This window comes from Solea senegalensis, linkage group LG10, assembly GCF_019176455.1.
Source record: "Solea senegalensis isolate Sse05_10M linkage group LG10, IFAPA_SoseM_1, whole genome shotgun sequence".
Taxonomy (NCBI): domain Eukaryota; kingdom Metazoa; phylum Chordata; class Actinopteri; order Pleuronectiformes; family Soleidae; genus Solea; species Solea senegalensis.
Genome location: NC_058030.1, coordinates 9019843 through 9041362, shown reverse-complemented (window position 1 = coordinate 9041362; position 21520 = coordinate 9019843). Strand labels below are relative to the sequence as shown.

The 21520-nt window shown below is 39.9% G+C and overlaps 2 protein-coding genes across 4 annotated transcripts; both read left to right on the top strand.

Annotated features, from left to right (window-relative positions):
- The first annotated feature begins 683 nt into the window (after positions 1 to 683).
- On the top strand, positions 684 to 2394 carry lg10h11orf96 (linkage group 10 C11orf96 homolog). The gene has a single exon (XM_044035369.1). It carries the CDS (start codon positions 1199 to 1201, stop codon positions 1577 to 1579), a length of 381 nt encoding a protein of 126 aa, XP_043891304.1. The 5' UTR covers positions 684 to 1198; the 3' UTR covers positions 1580 to 2394.
- Positions 2395 to 7292: 4898 nt separating this feature from the next.
- On the top strand, positions 7293 to 19777 carry ticrr (TopBP1-interacting, checkpoint, and replication regulator). 3 transcript variants are annotated; one of them, XM_044036763.1, is made up of 21 exons: positions 7293 to 8358; positions 9321 to 9558; positions 9940 to 10172; positions 10658 to 10892; positions 11200 to 11338; positions 11449 to 11579; positions 11713 to 11916; positions 12027 to 12184; positions 12316 to 12416; positions 12527 to 12620; positions 12971 to 13053; positions 13211 to 13432; positions 13647 to 13734; positions 14168 to 14240; positions 14451 to 14582; positions 14691 to 14781; positions 14924 to 14979; positions 15401 to 15678; positions 15912 to 18084; positions 18247 to 18375; positions 19164 to 19777. In XM_044036763.1, the coding sequence occupies exons 1-21, from the start codon at positions 7684 to 7686 to the stop codon at positions 19280 to 19282; spliced, it is 5652 nt and encodes a 1883-aa protein (XP_043892698.1). In that variant the 5' UTR covers positions 7293 to 7683; the 3' UTR covers positions 19283 to 19777. The 3 variants fall into 3 exon arrangements, with proteins under 3 accessions (XP_043892698.1, XP_043892697.1, XP_043892696.1); XM_044036762.1 differs by having other exon boundaries at positions 14921 to 14979; positions 18250 to 18375; XM_044036761.1 differs by having other exon boundaries at positions 14921 to 14979.
- The last annotated feature ends 1743 nt before the right edge of the window (positions 19778 to 21520 follow it).

Below are 21520 nucleotides of genomic sequence, written 5' to 3'. Positions count from 1 at the left end.
TATCTGTCATGCTGTTCTACAAAACGACTATATGCACTACTATATCCGAAGAAAAAATGTATTATACATAGTAATATAATGACATTTATCCACTGGATTGTGACTTTAGAGTAAACTATTGCAAAGTGAATTAACTTAAATACCTGATTTTATTCACATTCCCATAGTTCTATATGTCAGATTATGTACATTTATTGCTTTCGCTTTTGCTCTGGGTTCTCAACACGTGTGTGTGCTCTTGTCATATAAACCATATGCAGTGAGGACATGTTTACATTTTGACTGGTCTTCACTTCTTTAAAGGGTTTTTGGTGGTTCAGACCTGGCTTTAGGGTTATGGTTAGAATTAGGTTTAGGTTAAGCATTAGGGCAAGGGGCTAGGGATTGCATTATGTCTATGTGGGTCCTCATCAATGAATGAAGCGCAACCATGTTTTGTGCAATTCAAAATAGCACAAAAACAAAGTCAAAGCATTGTTGTTCTCAACTGAACACTGGTATCAGCCCTCTAAATGGAGTCTTTTCTAGCCATACAAACTCCACACGTCATTTCTAAGTCTTTCAGTCTTGACTGACAAGGGTTTGGGGAACTTTTCTCCTCGTCCTTATTCTCTTCTCTCCCCTCCTCTCTCTTCCAGTCATTCTTCACACACACACACACACACACACACACACACACACACACAGAGGGGGAGAGAGAGATTTTGAGAGGGTGGGTGACTGGTTGACTGCTTTGGAATCCAGAACCATGACTGAAAGCAAAGAAGTGAAGTGGGAGGGACATGGCAAGCACAGGAAGCAAACAGCATGGAGTGAGAGAGGGACTGAGTGCGTTGTGAGCTGCTATAAAAGAGAGTGCTGGAGCACTGGCTTCAGCAGACAGAGATTCACACACTGAAGGCAAGACACATCCACTGAAACTAAAGCACTCACACTGAGGAGTGAGGAGCAGAGATCAGATCGGCTTATTAACACTTGTATCTTAAATACTGGTAATCTTCAGTGTACCTGGACTTTTTTGGCTTTACTTTGGACTCTTGTTGTGTTTATCCTAAAATACTTTCTGGACAAGGCACCTGAAAGAGCAAGGAAAGTCTGTGACTAAGAGCAGTTATCAGTCTTTTTTGGCTGCTTTCAAAGCTGGTGTTACACTTAATTTAAAGACAATTTTATTTCATTACTTGGCTTTTTTTGACAAATGGCTGCTGTGCGTCAGATGGTAATGGAAACCTCGGGCTTCCATGTCTTACCTGCCCACCTTATGGCCTCTGCCATGGAGGAGTTTCCCCAGCAGCTGCCGGTCCCTAAGGGCCCTGCAAAGGGCAAGAGCCGTTCCCGCCGACCTCGTGAGGCCCGCTTCAAAACACAGCCTGTTACCTTTGCTGAGATTGCAGAAGTAGAAGAAGAGGGTTCCTCACCGCTGGAGGAGGAGAGGGCACGTCGATCCTTCCTTCAGTCCCTGGAGAACCTGCGGCGGAGCACACAGACCCTCCACTGCCCACCGGCTGCCCATCACAGCGGCACCCCCACGCCCACACAGGCCAGCCTGGACTCCAGTGACTCTGACTCCACCCAGTGAGGAATGGAACCTCTTCCTTGCACCTACGTTCCTCTCTTCACCTTGACGCCGCTTCAAATGGAGGCCAACTGAAATGAACCAAACTGGCCTATTTGCCAGCGCGTGTGTGTGTGTGTGTGTGTGTGTGTGTAAGCTGCTGCTTTCATACAAAAGTCTGCATTTTATAAATACTTTTACTAACATATCAACAGTATATAGTCTGAAGATGCACCTGAAGGATATCTGTAAAGATCTGGTTATACTGATGCAGTTTAATGAGTGTAAAAGGTAGCAGATGACCCAGTGTTGAACACACCACTCTTCACACGTATTCCTTTTTCTACTATCTAATGTGTATGAGGAAAACTTGAAAGATGGTCTGATATTTTTCCACTTTAAAGATGTATACATATTTTTGTTTCAATTTAAGATTTTTCTACTTGACCAGTCAAAATAAAGGACTGTAAAAATGTTAGTATTGTGACTTACCACACCGTAAATGCTATGATTGAAGTACTGAGCATCGATAGTGACCTGGTTGTCACTGAAGTGGAAGAGTACTGTTACAAAGAGTTTTTTTCCAGCCTCACATTGATTGAAATCGCTCTTCTTGCTTCAGCTTCAGAAAAAATGATGCCTGTCTAAATATCTTTATTTATTCTCTTATTGTATTCATGTTGGAATCATAGATGTGGTACTTCATTTGGTCTTTCACATGGTTTCCAAAGTTCTGACTTTCAAAAAAAATCATAACCTTTATACTTTATGTTTGTTTTACTTTGTACAAATGTGATACAATGTTTGTGATATGTTCTTTAATAAATATTTTGAAATTACTTGAGTCATTTTATATTTCCCTTTATTTTTAAATTTCAATTGTAATTTAGAAGTCAATAAGCTGTGTATTATTAATTGCTCAACATTATTTAGACTTACTGAGGAAAAAGCAAGAAACTAATACCTTTCAGAACCCAGAGAGAGAATCCAATATGTTGATATACTGTTGTATAACAGAGACATTATGATAAAGACAGATAAAGCAAGTTCAAAATTTAAAAGAGAAAGTTGTGAGACAGTTGGAATTGGCATCATCAGCACTGTAATTATTAAGATAAACTGATGTCTGACACACATATTAACACCCACTTGATCTGAGTCTGCTTCATGTTCGCACGGCTGGTGACGCACTTTCAGTAATGTCAGGTTCTCATTAGCAAATGCAGCCACAGCAACTGGTGGCCTGCAGAGAGCCACTGCCTCCTGTCGCTAATAACCTTCCTTAACCTTAATCCACTCAAATCAAGAAAAACGAAGCATGAAGCATGACTCTGAGGGAGAGTGAGCAGACAATGCTGCAGAGTTTAGTTTTTTTTAACTTCACTAAAAACAAAATCTGATGCCGTAAATCTGCAAGATTATGGAGAGACGTCCACCATATAATTGTATTGTGGCACTGACAACCCTTACCTGAAACAAAGATGAGTGCCTGTCCAACTCCAACCACCTGGGGTCTGTAAGCCGGATACACAAAAACCAGCTGGTGGTGCATGATTAGTTTCCATAGCCCTCTCTTCATCACTGACACAAGCGTTTACATTGTTGCCCACTACGCAGAGGAATTACTGTCTGCTTTTGTGTGCTTCAGTGCAACTCACGCTGCACTTGCGTCAGGGAGGTTTTGATGGAGTGAGCGACAGTTTTGAGAAACGGGGAGTGACAGATTTATCCCATTCATGCCTCCACTTTCTGCCCTCTCTCTCCAGCCTCAGTTTTTATTGGGCAGAGTAGACAAGGCAGTATCCAAGAGCATCGCTTCAATGATTCATCAAATCTTATACATTGGGACACTGTTTTTTCCTATTTACCTTCACCATCTGAAAGTAGAACAGCTGTTTAGAGCTGCAAGGGCATATTCTTAAAAATGGAGTGCTTTAAATTTAAATAAAAACAGTTGTCTGTTAGATTCAAACTATTGTCAAGTAGTTGATTAAGCCTCTCGGCTCCCCTCATGCTCAGTATAGCAATGTTTAGATCTATTTGTTTTAAGACAGACAGAGGCTACAGCAACACTGCACTAGTAAATCTAGTAACCTGCAAACAGGTTGGAGAATGACTGAAAACACAAAGAAACATCCACAAAATGTTTCAGACGTAAATTCTAAAACTCAGTCATTTGATAGATAAACACTTTTTGCCCTTGCCCGACCCTGCACTGCCAGTGTATACACACAAACACTACCTCAGTCTGGTCTGATAGTATTGCCTGACAGAGCCTGTTTTTCAAATGAAAGGTACAATTAATGTTACATTGTTTCTGTTCATTAAGATTAAAAAGGGGCTGAATAATAACATCAGCAACAACAACAACAAAAAGTTTAAGTTAAAGTTTAATTGTAACCCGACATGTCATTCAAGTTCTAACAATACTCTTCTTTCACTATGTATAATTACAGTCCGGTAAAAGGACAACAGTGTATAGGCCACTTTTCTGTGATGTCAGACTTCACTCCAACTCAACAAGTGGTCAAACTCTTTCTAAGATCTAAGACCAGATTAAAGAGAGACCAAAGCAATCTCACTGAAATCAATAGTGTCTTTGTGAACAACCTGGTAGCAAACAAAATAGCAATAAATGGTTGAGGGGGGGGGCACCTTCACCTGATATCTGCAGCGAGAAGAGCTGAAGCTAAAAACATAAAATCCTGTTTAAGTGCCAGTGTTTACTTTTCCTTCCAGTAGGTGGGATGGCAAAATGTCTAAAAGGCAAGATCACTGCTTTAAGTGCACTACTGTAATAACAGTGTATTAGCTGTCGTCTGACAAGCCAGACAGCAAATGGACTGAGCACGTTTTCTGACATGTGAGCACTTTTCAGCTTATGTTTTTGTTTTTTTTTCCCAGCTTCACAACAGGTGAGTGTTTTCTGTAAATAAATGTAATTTATGTACAAGATTTCACCTGCACACTGCTCCTGCACACTGGTTGGTAAAAAAATTGAAATTTTACATGTGAAAGTCATTCAGTGAAAAAGCCTTGAAAATTGGAAGTGGGAGGGGCTAACAAAAAGGTGTTGTTTTTTTTTAAATGTTTCACGTACATGAACGAAATGTGGTACACATGTTAATCATGTCAGGATGGCCGTGAAGAAGTTTATGTGAAAATATTAAATTTCAAAAACAGCGCCCCCTTGTGATGGCAGACAATATGACATTTACTGCTCAAACTTAATTGTAACCATAATGACCAAATAACCTTTATAGTGATATTTTACCCAATTTTGATTTGTGTATCGACATTAATACTAATATCTTAGTATCTGTATCTCTGTTATTTTTTGTTCTTGGATGGTGTAGCTGCAACGAAAGCAAAGTATTTCTGATTCTATTTTAAATAAAGTGGATTGGATTGGATTCAGATCCTTTTTTAGACAAAAGGCAAATTATACAGAAGTGAAGACAGAAAAAACTCATAGTTTCCCACATTGCCAATGCTCTTCTCCATCTTACAAGGTTAAAAATTGGTTTAAAAAAATCTAATGATTTTGATCTCTCTGTAGACTTTTTTTGAACCTGAATCACACGTACTTTTTAGATATAATCTTGGACTTGATGGACGTTGATGCACTGCCAAAAAGCAAGTATCTATCGTTGTTTGTTTACATAGATAGATTTATGTTCAAATTGAGGACATTTCTGCCTCATGAGGGCAGAAACTTTCTAAGATACAGTATGTGACTATGCTTTAAATGTGCACATAGAACTGCTTTTAGGATTGAAGATGGTTCTGTTGAGGAGGCAAAGCAACTCATTATGTCACTAAGTACCATCACAACTCCAAAGATCAACATGTGGACATATGCACATGCCTGCATACACACAGTGTTCACCCATATGTACAATTGTAGATGTTGTGTTTAGAGTTACAAGCATCGCTGACCTACATCCTAGTGTCACGACCTGTTGGGTTGGACTCAGAAAACTAGGAAACCAACTAGCATCAGAAACATTCAGCCTGTTTCTTTTATCTCTCTGTTTCTCTCTCTCTCTCCACTTCAACATTTTTCTAGGCTCTCCATCTCCCTCTGGTGCTGTTGAAAAGAGGTGATTATAGATGCAAGACCTAAGGTTCTGTCCTCGTGTCACATTTGCTTAGATTTTTCTTTGTTGGTTTGTCCTAGAGGCCTAGAGAGAAGGATGCTATACATAGGAAGAAAAGGAAAGTAGAGACCATGTTTTTACACATTACGAATGTTACTGTTGTTAAAGCTGATTTTACTGAAGACTGTGTACCTGTTATTATGGAAGTGTGTGCAGTATATACAGTACATGGTTTAAGACACAATGCTGTGACTTCAGTTATCTTTAAAAATATATATATATCTTTAACAAATAACATTATTCACTTGATTTATTCGTGTGCAGAATGATGACAAACCTCACCAAAATTGATCAATGCAGACTATTTTGGTACATTGTTAAAACTACACTGATTCAAAGATCCAGACCTCAGATAAAGCTAAATGACTGCACTGCACAGGACGTTTTATTTTTCCATTTTAGGCAGTTAGAGCTGAAGATGCCAAGCTCTCATGAAATCATTGCTTTAGTTGGCACACCAGCAAATAAGGAATCATCAGAGGACCAACATGAAAAGGCTCAGTAAACAACATTAAACACATAGGCACATGTGGCAGCTAAATACATAAACCAAATTAATGTTACAATGGCACTTTTAAAATGTTGCATAGGGTATTTAGTTTCATGGCCTTCATTGTAATATAATTCTATATTTTTCATCCTTGTAACATGGTTTGTTTTTCTTACCTCTGCCAGGGAGGTTGGATTTTTGCCAGTCTGTCTGCTTGTGAGCAGCTTAACTAATAAAAGAAAGAGAAACACTTCCATAGAGGAAGGTTATGGGCCAAAGAACACATGACAAGATTTTGGTTTGTCAGATCCAACAAGAGGGGCCACACGGTGGTGTAGTGGTTAGCACTCTCGCCTTGCAGCAGGAAGACCCGGGTTCGAGCCCCGGTTGGAACAAGGGCCTTTCTGCATGGAGTTTGCATGTTCTCCCCGTGTGTGCGTGGGTTCTCTCCGGGTTCTCCGGCTTCCTCCCACAGTCCAAAAACATGCAATGTGGGGATTAGGTAAATTGGACACTCTAAATTGACCGTAGGAGTGAGTGTGAGAGTGAATGGTTGTTTGTCTGTAGTTGTGTGTGGCCCTGCGATGGACTGGCGGACTGTCCAGGGTGTACCCCGCCTATCGCCCGATGTAGCTGAGATTGGCACAGCACCCCCCGCGACCCTCTGGTGGAGGATAAAGCGGTTAGATGATGACTGACTGACTGAGATCCAACAAGATAGATGAGGCTTGAACATAAATTTTTCTCTAATATCTTAATTGTTAACTGCTAGACTACAAGGAATGGAGTAATTAAATGCAATAAGTACCCCCCAAAAAAGCAAGAGACTTTGTTGTGTTTGTTGTCTTTTTAAAAGTTAAACACAAACGGTGCCTGTCAGTCATTTATATCCCTCCCTGCTTCTGTATCAGTTGTCACGTCGTATGGTTTTGTCCAGGTTTGATTGATGGTGCGTTTGTCCAATGAAAAGCTCCGCATTGTGTCACACACGCTTACGTTTTTATTTTTGGACCAATTAGATTGTTGTTATTGTAGGATGTACCCAATGACAGTAAGGGGCGGGTCTCCGTTCAAGTAGCGCGAACGGTTGACGACGGAAAGTCACGAGAAGATGGCGAATCTGGAGTGTAGGTACGCGAATACATGTTAGCGGACTCGTAGCGATGTTTAATTAATCCCAGACGTGTCGCTTTTACAGACGTATGTACTAGTTGTTTAACCAGCAAACACTTTCGCAAATTTATAAATGCCTTGACTGGATTGTGGGTAGCTACAACACTAGCTGGAGTTAGCTAACTCATTTTGGCAGCTGTAAATGGCGTCCCTCTGCCCACACAGACACAATGACCACACCGTAACATACAGTGTGTGTATGTAGTGACATGCGAGCTTGATAAATATCATCGTGACTGACGTGTTTTAATGGCTTATCGCTGAGTCGAGAGCTCTGGAGCCTCGAGCACACTGCGTTGGACGGTATGGCTTTACATAACTTGGTTTTTGTTATCGATGTGGATTATGGAGATGGTGATTCGGGCGATCACCTGGACGTCAGGAATCATATATTGAAACGAGGTTTGTTGCAGATTCTGTTGCACTTTGGCTATAAATACGGATTTGAGAAAGTACGCTGGGGTTATAAATTCTTCCAGTCGACGAGTGGACGCAATGCCACCCTCATATCCAGGGGGTCAGATTTCAAGGAGCTCCGGCACAAAACGTTTGAGGACTTCGAAGAAGAGTTTGACGGCAAGTTTGAGGTGAAGGATAAACTGCGATCTTCTCAGCAGTGTCAACAAGTGTGTCAGTCTGCTTCCGTTCAAAACGCCCTCAAAGAGACCTTGTTAGACTTCCAGTGGGACAGGCCTGACATCACATCTCCCACTAAACTGTACCTGAGGCAGAGGAAGTCGAGCAGAGCTGGAAAGCCAAGTGTTTCACAGGAGGATGAGATTTCAATCAATGGGAAGAATGTGATGTTTATTGTCTCACAGTGTCCACGGTCTAGGACACAGCTTCAGGACTATCTTTCACTGGGAGACAATGACCTGCCAACAGATGGAACAGAGCAAGTCTTATCCAAGGGCCTTCTTGACATGCTTGTTCAGCGGCAGGTTGTGTTGCATTGGATTGACAGTACATCAAATATCCAGGCAAGTACAGCAATGTGAAATATGACTATAATTATGACTAAATGTTACAAAACCAAAGTGACACTTTTATCCAACACTGGATGATGGTGATAATGATCTTTAATAAGCAGCATGGCACTGTCACTTTATATTTTGCATTCCAGTGTTGTCAAATATGTTTATTAAATTTAAAGTCTTGTAATTTGATGCATAAACCCAATTTGTTTGTTCTTTTGTACCTTAACCACAAGTCAGGAACTCATAAATGTATATAATTTGAGCATATATATAGAAATGTAACAAAACACCAACAAAAAATGACATGCTTTGACAAATGTCAGTTAGAAACAAGACCAACAAGAAAACAGAGAACATCAGCTCCGTGTAATAAATACATAATCCGATGTTACAATGATATCATTCAATACAACCAAACAAGAAATCCCAGGTTTTCAAGTAGGTCTCCCAAACTTTATAAAATTTATTTGTTTTTGAATGCAGTACATATACAAGATACCTATCTGGTACCAGCCTCTGGGAGTCTGTGCTTTATCATTGTCCAATGCAATTTTTTTTCTTGTAGCATAAGTAAGAATGCTGTACAATCTTTTATTGATAATGCATACATTTATTTTTGATAATCAGTCCTACAATGAGAGATACTGGACCCAACTCCACTTTCAAGTCTAATATAATATTTTTCAGTTTCAATTAGCACATCAGTATTTGGAATTCACAACATGACCAAAATAACAGTGAGTGAAAGTACCAGTTGTGTCTTGCATTTGAAACATATTTTGATGTGATGAATTATGTTTGGAGCCGTGTCTACTATGTTTATTTAGTTGTGAATTTTATGACATTATATGTTACAATCTTTATCACTGACATATTACTAACCTACTGCATAGCTACCTGCCACAGTTGCTGTTCAAACCCTGTTTGATTGATATAAGCAAATGCAACAATTTCTTCTATTGCAGGTTGGGATGTGTGAGGACCATCTTGGCACTGACAAGCTATCTGAGGTACTGGCTCAGCTGGGTGGCAGAGTGATACCTGTGGTTGCACTGCTGAACCTCAGCTGCGTTCAGGGGCCAGACTCTGGCTTCAGGCCAGAGGCCTTCACATCCAAGTCCAGCCTCGGATACCTGCTGGCTTCTGAAAGACTCTATCGTCTAGCCTTTCCTGTTATTAGAGGTATTCTCCGGTGGGAGCAAGGTTAGTCACATTGAAGGGAGCTCTTGCAGTCACCTGTTTTGACTCAAATGTGTATGTGAAATAGTGCAACAGTTAAAACTGTTGATGTGAACTATAGTACTGTATACAACTGTAGATGAAAGCTAAACAGTCATAAGACTTTATTTTACATCCTTATTAGTTCAGATTTTTTATATTAAGTATTAAGGTGTTGAGATCAAACTAATGGGGTAAAACGTGCACATGTAGGAGATGGGTAATCTGGGATCAGGGGTTGCTTAACAATGTCCTCTGTCTTTTAAACAAGTATAAAGACTAGAACCTGAACATCAACCAAACAACAGGAGTAATAAGAGTTGTGTGAATAAAGCAAAAAAAGACTGTTATTCTTCATCCAACCAGGTGATGAGACACAGAGCTGCAGTGTCATGGTTGAACCGGTGTCTCGCAGACAGAGGCTTCTCCCAGAGTCAGTGGAAGTGTGTATGAAAGGAGTGCTGCAGGGTTGGAATGCCTCATCACTGACACAAGTCCCTACAGAGTCATGGGTGCTTCTGTGCTCTAGCAGAAGTGACCATGAATCGGCTGCCTTTCAACGTGTTCTTTCAGAACTGTCTGCTCATGCTCTGCACATGGTGAGATGGACATCAAAATTACTGTTTCATATGAGTTGCACTGTTTCATTGTAAACTCTTTAAAGCATGGAGTAAGATTACAGCTGTTTATCAGCAAGTGCAGCACCATTGTCAAAGTCGGCATTGCACACTCTTGTGCCCTTTGTAAGTCATCTGGAAAATGTAAATGAACCGTTTGACAGATATGTGATAGACAGGCGGATGTCGCTTGCATTTAGAAATTGATGAATCACCTTTGGTTACTTGAGATTTACTGCATGTTGCATATTGATTTAATTATTATTTCTTCACAGACATTTATTTGTGGCCCTTTGGTTGCTTAATTTCAGTGTATCCCTCTGAAAAAATATTTTTGCCCTCCCCTGCTTCAAAAACATGAAACGGCTATTAGAAAGCTATTTATTTCTCAAATATATACTATTTTGAAATCTCCATCTTTGCTGTTTGAGTTTTCTGATTTGACTCTCCCTCTTTGTATTCCCTAGCTTGCTGATGTGAATGACACTGGCCTGGTGTGCACAGCTGTCCTTTCCCCCTTGTCACACTGCACAGCTCTGCTCACTATCCTTCAGCCCGGAGTCAGTCAACATGACACACTCTTGACCACTGAAAACATTGCCCCTGCCACTGCCGATACCTCAGCTGACCTGCCTGACGTTGTGAGCAGTGTTCTTGGTGTAGTGTATGACATCATGGAGGAGGATGGTGACAGTGGTGATGGTAAGGATTATACCCTAATTGATATTGTGCTAAATTGACCGTTTTGCAGATCAATTGTTTCTGTATGTGTGTTGGTTGCTAGAAATTTCACAAAAGAAAATGCCAACATATGTTTTAGATCCATTTAAAACTGCATCACAAATACGTAGTATGTTCAGATTTTTTTTTTCCCCCCTTGAAAAGGTCAGAATTCTTTTCCATCAAGACTGCATATGTTGTCTTTTATATTTGTATTACATGCAAAGGTGTTTTATTTTGTGTTGACTATTGGATGTTTTAAACCATTTGTTTTGTTTTTGCTTTTCAGAGAAGCTTAATCATCACTCTGTTCCTGAGTGGGCAAAGCAAGAACTTAACCACTGTCCAGTGACAACACACATGTTGGACACTTGGTTCCCTCAGTCAGATCAGTCTGGAGTGAGCTCTCATTTAATGGAGTCAATGAGGTATGTTTATTGTGATTTCAGAATTTCTCTCTTGATATGTGTAGCACCTTGGAAGCAAGGACAAACTTAACCCAGCCAAAAAAATGACACCAAATTTGTTGTTTGTTTAGATTGTTACATGCAGTCCCAGAGCAGAGTGATGAAGAGGAAGAGATTTCTGTCCTACAACAGGAGTTGATTACTGGTCTGGCTGAACTGTACCAGACTTCCCAGGGCTCAAACAACAAGAGAGGCAAAAAACGTATGAGAGTTACATCTCAGTCTTGCATACATATAAACTGAAAAGAGAAACAAAATAGAAAAAAAATATGGAAGTAATTTTGGACAGTGGGAATCACCTTATAATTCTGTAACACTTCATCTTACACCTGCAGGTGGTGCCCAATGCACTCCAGTTAAACAGAAAATGAAGACCATGAGCCGCTCCCTACAGATGCTGAATGTGGCACGGCTAAATGTGAAAGCCCAAAAGAACCAGGCTGAGGCTGAGCAGCTAGAGACAGAAGGCAGGGGGTCAGACAGACTGAGGAATAGCAGGTCAAGTGGCAACAACAAATCTGGAGGAGCAAACACCATCAGTGAGTATCTATGCCACAAAAAACTAATGGCCTTTCTCCTATTTCTGGAAGTGTTAAACTCAAATATTTTTTTAAATAATGTAAACTAATGTATTTACTTCCTTCCTCAGGTTTCACTAGTGAGAAAGAGCTCCTGTCCCATCTGAAGTCCATCTACGACAAGACTCTGGCAGAGAGAGATGCATCCATCCTCACTGCTGTGAAGCAGATCCTGTCTGCTGTGAAAACCTTCCTCCTGGCAGAATCACAGGCGGAAGAGAGACACGAGGTAGCTTCACATGTATTTTCACACTGTCCTGATTTTATCTTTAAAATACAGGTATTGATATAAGATGCAGAAACTTTACATCAAAGCCAGTTCAACTATTTGAGTATAAATACTTTGTTGTATCTTTACAGGTGAAGACCTCCCTGTTTTTTCAGCAGCACCTGCTCAAGAGCAGCAAATCAGTCAGGCAGCTCTATAACAGGAGTGCAGATGTTGATAGCAAAGTCAGAGAGTAAGTAGTATCTTACATAAGTCAGCAAAATGTATAAAACTCATTTCTAAGTCTGCTTTATATGTGTGTCAGTTTTATTTGGCATCAGTAAAATAGGTTGTCTCCTTTAGGTGCCAGTTTCAGGCGGTGCTGAGGCTGGAGTTGTGCAGACTTCACTCTGTAGAGAGTTCTGACTCACTGGATACTGAACAGATGGCAGAGGAGGTAAGATGCTCACTGTCAATTATATTTAAAAAAAATTAAAAACTTTTATCCATCATACATTGTTGCTATATCCTAGCTGAGATGCACTGTAATTAGGGCCCAAGCACTCACACAGTAGTGTTAGGACCTATTTTTTCTTATTTTTCTATTTGAATAAAAATGATGGATTCCACATTGCTAACATTTCAACTGTCAAATATTTATGTACAGTATAATAAATATAATAATAGATATGTATTATTGGATTATGTTCACTGTATTATTATAATAAAAAAACACTAGCAAAGTTTCAAGCATGAACAAAAGATCAAATATAAACAAATAATAAAAAAACTCTTCTTGTTTCTAAGGTGGCAGATATGCTCAGGATAATCTCTCTAACTAAAGACCCAGTTTGTTTGGCAAGGTTTCTTCAGGATGAGGTTCTCCCAGGGTAAGAGCCTGGCAAAAGCCCCATTTATATGCTTACAATTTCAACTTGGTGCACCATAGCATCTTTATTGAGTTCTCTTGGAAAACACTTCTGAATAAGCAAAACATTTCTCATCTCTATAAATAATTTAACAAAAGACTTATCTGCATCTTGACAGGTTTCTAACAGCTGTCCCCAGGGTTCTTGCTGACATCTATAACAGTCTGGGCAACCAGCTCCCTGAAGCTTTGGTGGCTGTTCTGCCTTCTGACTTCTTCAGTGATGAGTCAATTGTCAAAGACAGTGTTTCTCCTTCAAACTCCACATCTCCGTGCTCCTCACACAACCTGGTTTCAGACCGCCTGCAGGACCTGCGAAATCGCTCAGCCAACAAAAGGAGGTGAAAGATTGGATTGTAAAATACACTAGTTGCAGAATGGCTTAGAACAAAAAAAGAATCTGAGATAGAGGAGATATTTGAGTGAGCATGAGACTGGGCTTTTTTGAATCATAGTAATCTAATATTTAGAGTCAATTATTGATCTAGACTCATAATGTAAATATTTTGTCTGGCACTTCCAGAATTCATGCTTCTTTTTTTCTGTTGCTTTCAGGAGTGGGATGCTGACACGTCATCGCAGTATGACTGAATCATCTCAGAGCCTTCGCCAAATAGAGATACCCAAAAAGACTACAAGAGCTGTAAGATGAACATAATTAATCACAATTCATATCTCAGTTGCAGTGAAACCTGAAAGCTGACCTTTTTAGTGAGGGGACATTTATTCACAACAGCCTAAGCTCATGTCATTGACCATACAAACAAGATCTGTGATAGATGCTGAATGTATAGGTGTTTAACATGTATTTCAACTTTTGCCTGACGGCACCTTGAAGCAAGTAGTATTTTGTCCAATCTTAATCTAGTCCAATTTTATTTGTAATGCAACACAGTTGTCCAAAAATCTGTACAGTCACATAAAAATATATGGATGTATGACTGTGTGATTTGAACAAAATAATCATAACATTTGTATTTTGGCTGAAAATATAAATGGGATTTCTGTGTGAAAGCCATCACCCATTTAAGATTGTTAATTGCTTATTTTCTAATCCAAGCTATTTTACCTTTTAGTCCAAGGCAAAGATGCGTGTTGATTTGGAAAAATCTGTCGCAAAACCACAACCTCAGAAACAAGAAATACAAGGTATGGTCTGTTTCATATCTCATACAATTACAGTGAAACACTACCACAAATATTCTCGTTCTTTTTGAGCGTAGTATTTTGTCTGAATGGACTGTGAACATTTTTATGTGCTACCTAATGAAAGTACTTTTAAACAAAACATCGGTTTAGGAGTATCACCATGCCGACATTAGTCTTTCAAAATACTAACCATGTTCTGATTATCCACAGAGGTGACCAAGGTGAGAAGAAATCTGTTCAATCAAGAGATCGTTTCACCTTCAAAGAAATCCAAGCTGCCAAGGAGCCAGTCTGTGTCTGCTGTGGAAGGACTGAAACGCAAGCGATCTAATGAGTCAGATGGTAGAGTGATACAGTCATGAAAGACTAACCAAAATAATCTCTTGTATTCATCAGTATTTATTATTCAGGTATTCCCTGCTCACTTAACAGGAGTTTCTTTCTTTTCAGAGAGACACAAAATTTTAACAAAGAAAGTGTGTGAGACACCCCACCACAAGCAAGTGTCCAGTCGCCTTCTATATCGACAGAAAATGGGAAGGTGTGTTTGAGCCATTGAAACTTTGTCCTATTGATATTTTGTTTCTGTGTCGAGATGAGGAACATTATGACCTAGATTTCCACCATTACTACAAGATAAATATATGAACTGTGTTAGTATTTTCGACATTTCTTTTCAGAAGATCTGACCCAGCTGAGGAGTGCATTGTGGAAGAGTCTCCAGTAAAACCTGAAGAAGGTATCAGTTGTCTTTTTTGTGAAAATTCAGTCATAGTCTATTTTTATCTGTCATTTGAGTTTAGTCATAATATTTTTTTAATAATAATCCCTGAATCATAAGGTTAATTAATTAGGATTTTTGTCTCGGACAGACAATTTCTCATGGCTGTTTTCTTTATGTCCATTTACGTATACCTGTAGCTTTATATTTGGCCTTTAGAAATAGATAATTTTGAGTATATGTTCTTTATAAAACATTGGTTTAGAAAATATATTTAAATAATTAAATCATTTGAAAATCTTGGAAAATAATTTCCAAGATTTTCAGATAAATTTCTTTTCAAATGAAGTATGTAATTTTACCCATTAACAGCCTCTAGAAACACGATTAAAGGCATGATTGCTATATTTTGTCTTTTTGTGCTTTGGTTTTGTATCAGACTTGAGGAGGAGCCCCAGGATTAAGAAATTTGCTAGAAGACACTCGAGCACCTTCTACTCAGCTTCTCAGCCTCGCTCACGGAACTTGGACAGGGCTCTCTCTGTGTCCCAGCTTGCTCTAAGTGATGGCAAAATCAACAAGGTTAACATAAAAACGGTTCAGTCTCCAAGGCGTCTTCTTTTTGGTGCTGCTGATTCGCCGTGTCATTTATCTGACCAGCCTACTGCAAAAAGAGCCACCAGATCAAGGTTGTCCACAGACTCCAGTGTCTTTGAGGTAAGTTCTCTATTTGAAAAATGTAATCACAAAAATGTCACATGTAATAGTATATTCACCCAAACAAATGTAATTCATTGTGCTTTATAGATGATTGACACAATGTTAAATGTTAAGATGTGAAATAAAAAAAAATATCTGTCATTTTCCAATAACACAATTTTTACGAATGTTTACAAATCTGTGGTTATGTCATACACAGAAATATATATTCTTCTGTTTTTGTTTTTCAGAGTCCAAATAAAACGCCAACAAAGTCGTCCAGCAAATGTAGGGAGGTCGGTCTTGGAAACACAACTCCCCCGCTACCCAGGACCCCTCGGACTAGAGGATGTCCCAAAACCCCACCATCATCCAGAACACATTTTTTCTCTGTTCCAGAGAGTCCAGAAGCTGGCACTTGTGAGCTCAGTGTAGCTCTGAGGGGCAGTCCTTTTAGATCACCAGCCAGAAGGTGTCTTCTTGTAAAGACACCTACAAAGCAAAGCCCTATGAGGAGCCCATTGAAGGGTATTCTTAGGACTCCAGTCAAGACCTTGGTTGAATGCATTTCCTCCCCTGGATCACACATGCTTAGTAGTCCAGTTTCCAAGACTCCAAAGAAATGCGTTACATGGTCTCCATCTCCACGAAAATTTAGAGTGGTGGAGGACAGCACCACTTTCAAAGTGCCGGAATCGCCTTGCATTGCATCCCGAAGGTCTCCAAGATTGCTGCAAACACCCAACAAGCTCACCAGCCCTGTCAGAAACACAAACACTAAAAGAGACATTTTTAAAACCCCAGAAAAGACTTGTCAAATAAGTCTTGTAAGGGTTTCTGGTAATACAAGTTGCGTTACCTTGGCACAGGAAGGTCAAAGGTCCTCTGAAAAACTAAACAGCAGGATGAAAACACCTGAAAAAACTATTTGTGTGATGGAAAATCCTTCTCCACAATTGACACCCCCTTTCAACCACCACCTCTCTCCTAAACCCTGTGCTAGAATTCAAAATAAGACCCCAAGTCCTACTCATCAAATGGCTACACGTTCTGGACGAACTCCAGGCAAAAGTCCAAATGCTGCTTCCCCGTGTAAATCAGCATTTACACCAGTAGAAGGCAGTACTGTTTCACAGGGATCAGATGCTTCAGCAAAGTCACCAGCAAAGTCCCTTACAAAGAGAAGTTCTGGTCAAAGTGCAAGACCCACCAGGCACAGTTTGAGATCCCAGTCTAATGAGAATGTTCCCTCTACACTAAAACCAGAAGCTGCTGAGAACTGTGACCTTCCTAGAACTGAAGATACACAAGGACCGGTACAAGCTGAACATTCCCACTCTGAAACAGACTCCAGTTCCCACACAGATTCACAGCAATGTGACTCCTCACAGGTAAACTCTGCTACGACAGATGATGAGAGTATGGACATTGTTGAAGCAGAAGTTGTCAAGACCCAGTTTTGTGGTGGGCTCAAGATGAACATTAGCTTTTCGCGAAAGTCCTCAAAGTCTGGCGAAGACTTTCTGATGAACACAGCCTCCCCTAAACCATCTGCACCACACCAAAGTATGCCTGGACGGAATTACGGCTTCCGGCAGACACCTGACCGCCAACAGAGGGAGGCTGCTGCTCGTTTGGGATATGGAAATGATTCCCCTCGATTTTCAACCCCTAGAGGCGCTTCGAGACCTAGTCGACTGAAGGGCAAAGGTACTCCAAACCCTCTTACTTATCAAGTAGAGATGGAAATGCAATCATCAGGACTTCCCAAGCTCAAAATTAAGCGTACTGACTCTATGAATGCAGCAGATTTGGCCTTAGGTGGAGGTCCTCTATCAGCTTCTCACAGCCCATTAGTTGGTGTGAAACCCTCTCAGCTAGAAAGTCCCTTGGCTTTTTTCTCTAAACACAGAGATCCTGGATGTGTTTCCCCATCCTGTGCTCATGTCACACCAGCTAAGAGTACACCTGGAAAAGGTGGAAGTGTCCAAACTTACATCTGCCAGTCGTACACACCTACAAGCCATCCCGGGGGAACAATGTCTCCAGTGGCAGTTGCAGACATAATCCCCCTGACTCCTTCACCTGTAGGGAAGGTGCCTCCAGACAGTTTCAACAGCTGGCCTCGCAAGAAGAGAGCTCAGGTTGGAGTGGTTGGAGGCAGAGATCGTGGCCTCAAGGGGGAGCCACTGCTGGAGGAGTTGTTGGAGGAAGCAGAGCTTGGAGTTAGCAGATTGCAGGACATTGATGACACTGATGAGCCCTTAAGCAACAAAGCTTCAATATTAAGCTTGACATCCAAACAGTTGCATCCAGTGGGAGCCGATACATCTCCCATGTCACCTGTAGAAGGCTTGTCCTGGATGGAGAAGCTGTCTCAGCATTCTGAGTCTACCGACCCTGAGGATGGAGGACTCAAGTTAGGTAAGTTGTGGTTGACACACCTCCAAACAAACGACTTGTTTGGAGGTGTACGTTCTGACCAAATGTTGTGTGTGCAATGTAAACATGTGGCGATGTTGGACATTTTTTAAAGAATTGGGAAGATACCATTTAAAGCTGGATATCTTGTTTTTTTTTACCAAGCAGCAACTACTCCCAGCTCAAAGGTGACAAAACCAGTGTCGGCTAGTGGGATTTTGGCCCTCACTCACTCTCCATTGTTGTTCAAGGGGAAAACAGGCTCTGCTTGTAAGAGAACACCAAATTTCAAAGGTAAGATGTGGAGACATCTTTAAATCATCATGACAAGCGCCATAGATTCATATTGAAATCAAAGAGGATGCCGTGAATCTTTCATAATTTTTCAAAATAAGGTTAAACCATATTTGAGAGATATTCTGCACATTTGCTCACCAGTTTATCTGAGCAAATATTTTCACGTTGCTCTTATTTTATGTTGACAGTTTCCCCGAGCACTTAATATATGGGACATACTAAGTTATATACTGTATGTTTTTTTGACAATCTCTTACCAAAGCAAGTTGCACTTCGTAAATCACACTCAAATGATGCTCATGTTTTAGTGTCCAGTAGGGCTGCACGATATGAGCAAAATCTGCGAATGCACTGGTCAATATTTGATCAAATTTGCAATAAACAAACAAATGTTCGGGCCGTCGAAAAACATGGAGTCCATAAACTGCAGTGAGCACCACAGCTAAGTGTAGCAACACTTGGGTAAGGAAGCTCTGGACTTAAACTTAATGTTTTTTAATGCAACTTTATTTATCAACACAGGCTACTGTGGCTACTGTAGGCCAACGCCAAAGCGCTTTTGGGGTCAATTCTTGCCACGTGTAACTTTGTTGTGTTCTATTATTGATTGTGTGTCAGGCAAGCTTAGTGATGTGTTAATATTACAATGACATATACATATATATATATATATGATATATATATATATATATATTTTTTATTTTTTTTTTAATTGACATGTCGTGTTGTATATACTTTAATTATAAATAATATACTTTTATTTATTTATTTACTTGGTACTGTAGATGAGACTGCATCAAGGAGGACGACAGACGTTGATGGAGTGGAAGTTTCGCCGTTCAGTCATCCAGTCAGACGCTCGACCTCTGGGAAGAGCTACAGCAGGAAGAGACTGCTTCACTGAACCACAAAACCAAAAGATTCAACACTGTGTGTTACTCTGTAGTTATGAGCCATTCTTGGCTTTTTTTTGTGAAGTGTTCTTTTGATGGCAGACCTGAAAGAAGTCCTTCAAGCACAACTTGAAAGGCCTTTTTTCAATGAATGAGTGCCCTGATTCGGTCTCCTCCGCCAACACTTTTGACCCCTACATTTTCTATTCTAAGATGTGGTTTTGTTTTAATCAGGACCTTTTCAGATTTTAAATTAAATTGGGTTACCCATTTCTTTCCCCCTCATTACACATATGTCATGCTTCCTGCAGTTGCCAATCTGAAGATAAAACTTAGCCCAAATCTGTATTATTCATGTATAGTATTATTCATGTCTATTTATTTGTCTATTTGTTTTTGTGATAGAATTGCTTTTAAGTAAAAGGGATGTCCTTTAATGTTGTTTCATGTTATAAACATGTTACCTGTTGCCCAAGTCTTATGTAAATAAATATTCTTTTCTAAAACATCGTTATCAGCTTTTGATTCTCCCCCATCATTCACTAATAGAAAGTGCACTTTCTAATTTACTCTGACCTCATAATTCCAGTGTATCAGGAGGAAGCAAATCAGATAACAGCTTATATGTTTACCTGTTCAAAGGTCGCTGCTCGAACACGACAAGACGACTTCAAACGCAAATTCAGAACCTAAGTGTTAACATGACAAATCAGTTTAATATGCGTCAGTCCCCAGTATGTTATGTCTGATCAGGAAGTTGATCGTTTTTGATACTTGAACTGTTGTGTTGAATATGATTCTTCATAATAGCTCTGTGCCAGGCAGTCATTCAGTATTCAGTCAGATAAGGTGAACACACCTTATTTTAGTGTGCTACGTCTGCTTCTCCTGAAATAGGCGGTGACTTCATTTCACCATTGTCTTCCAAAATATTCCACCTAGTCTGAACGACATTGATGTGTCAAGTGAGAAAAAAGTGTGAAATTGAATATTGATGGCTAAATAGAATTTAGATGTCAGGTCACTAAAGTACAGTAGAGCTGTTGTTGTTATTGGTCTCAGTAAAACATGTTTTCCTACTGTGATAAGTCAAGTTGTCTGCTGTGAAGAAGATGGTAGACACTGATGTTTATGGAATGTCATCTCGGTCTGGATCAGCTAACCACATCCCTTCATTTGTATATACGAAAATAAAAATAGAACTGTGCAAATTTATGCATTTATTCCTCATTTATTATTTGATGATTCATTTCATAGCCATGTGTATGTATCCCATGGGATACATACACATTTATTTATTTTGGATTTAGTAAATATACATATTTATGTATTTATAATTAGCCGAATGGCATTCAGTTATTTTATAGATGGAAATCTAGACTGAACAGCATCTTTCAAGTCCTGCCACAATTGAATGATTGTATTGAGATCTTTTTTTCTGGCTTGGCTTCCTCACAGTATTAAGTGTGGTACTCACTTTCATGTTAACCTCTGCTTTCTGAGACCTGACAGGACCTTTTCCCACAAACTTCTACCACCAGATTTGTCCCTCACATGTGTGTAGTTATATTAATTGGACATTTATGGTTGATCTTTCAAAACTTAAACCTACTGTACAGATCCCTGTCATCCTTAATGAAATGAACTCCATTTAAAATGCAATTTTACATACTCACAAATCACAAACTGATTCTGTTCTCTGCAGAACATGAACTTCGGTCAGATTACCGTATTGCTGCTATTTTGTCTGCAATCCACAGATTACTGAATTTTCTTCCATAAGGAGCTCAGACCTTGAATATGAAACAGTACGGCCTTTGTGATGGCAGGAGGAGGAACAGTGACCTAATCAGATTCAGTGACAAAAATTAGACTCATTAATGCACATGTTTATGTGCAGCTAAGGCAAGTCAGAGCCTATGAAAAAGTATTTTTGGTACGTCTTTCATGTTATTGCTGAAGGTTGTTTAGAGGTCATACTTACCTTTGTCTGGACAATACTGTCCAGGCAATATACCATGTGTTGGTATGCAAAGGAGCTCCCTTTTGCAAAGTACAAGGTGGAACGCATGACAATGAGGAAATACCAGCTGCAGATTTTGACTGGACTGACCGTGTCAGAGTTTTTAATGCAAAGCAAATCTTAACTGTTGGTGTTTGAGTTGACACATTAAGCTTGAGCGATGACTGTGAGTGGTGGGACTGAGAAGTGACCCAGTGTTGCTGCTCACCGGTGATGTGAGGCCTCT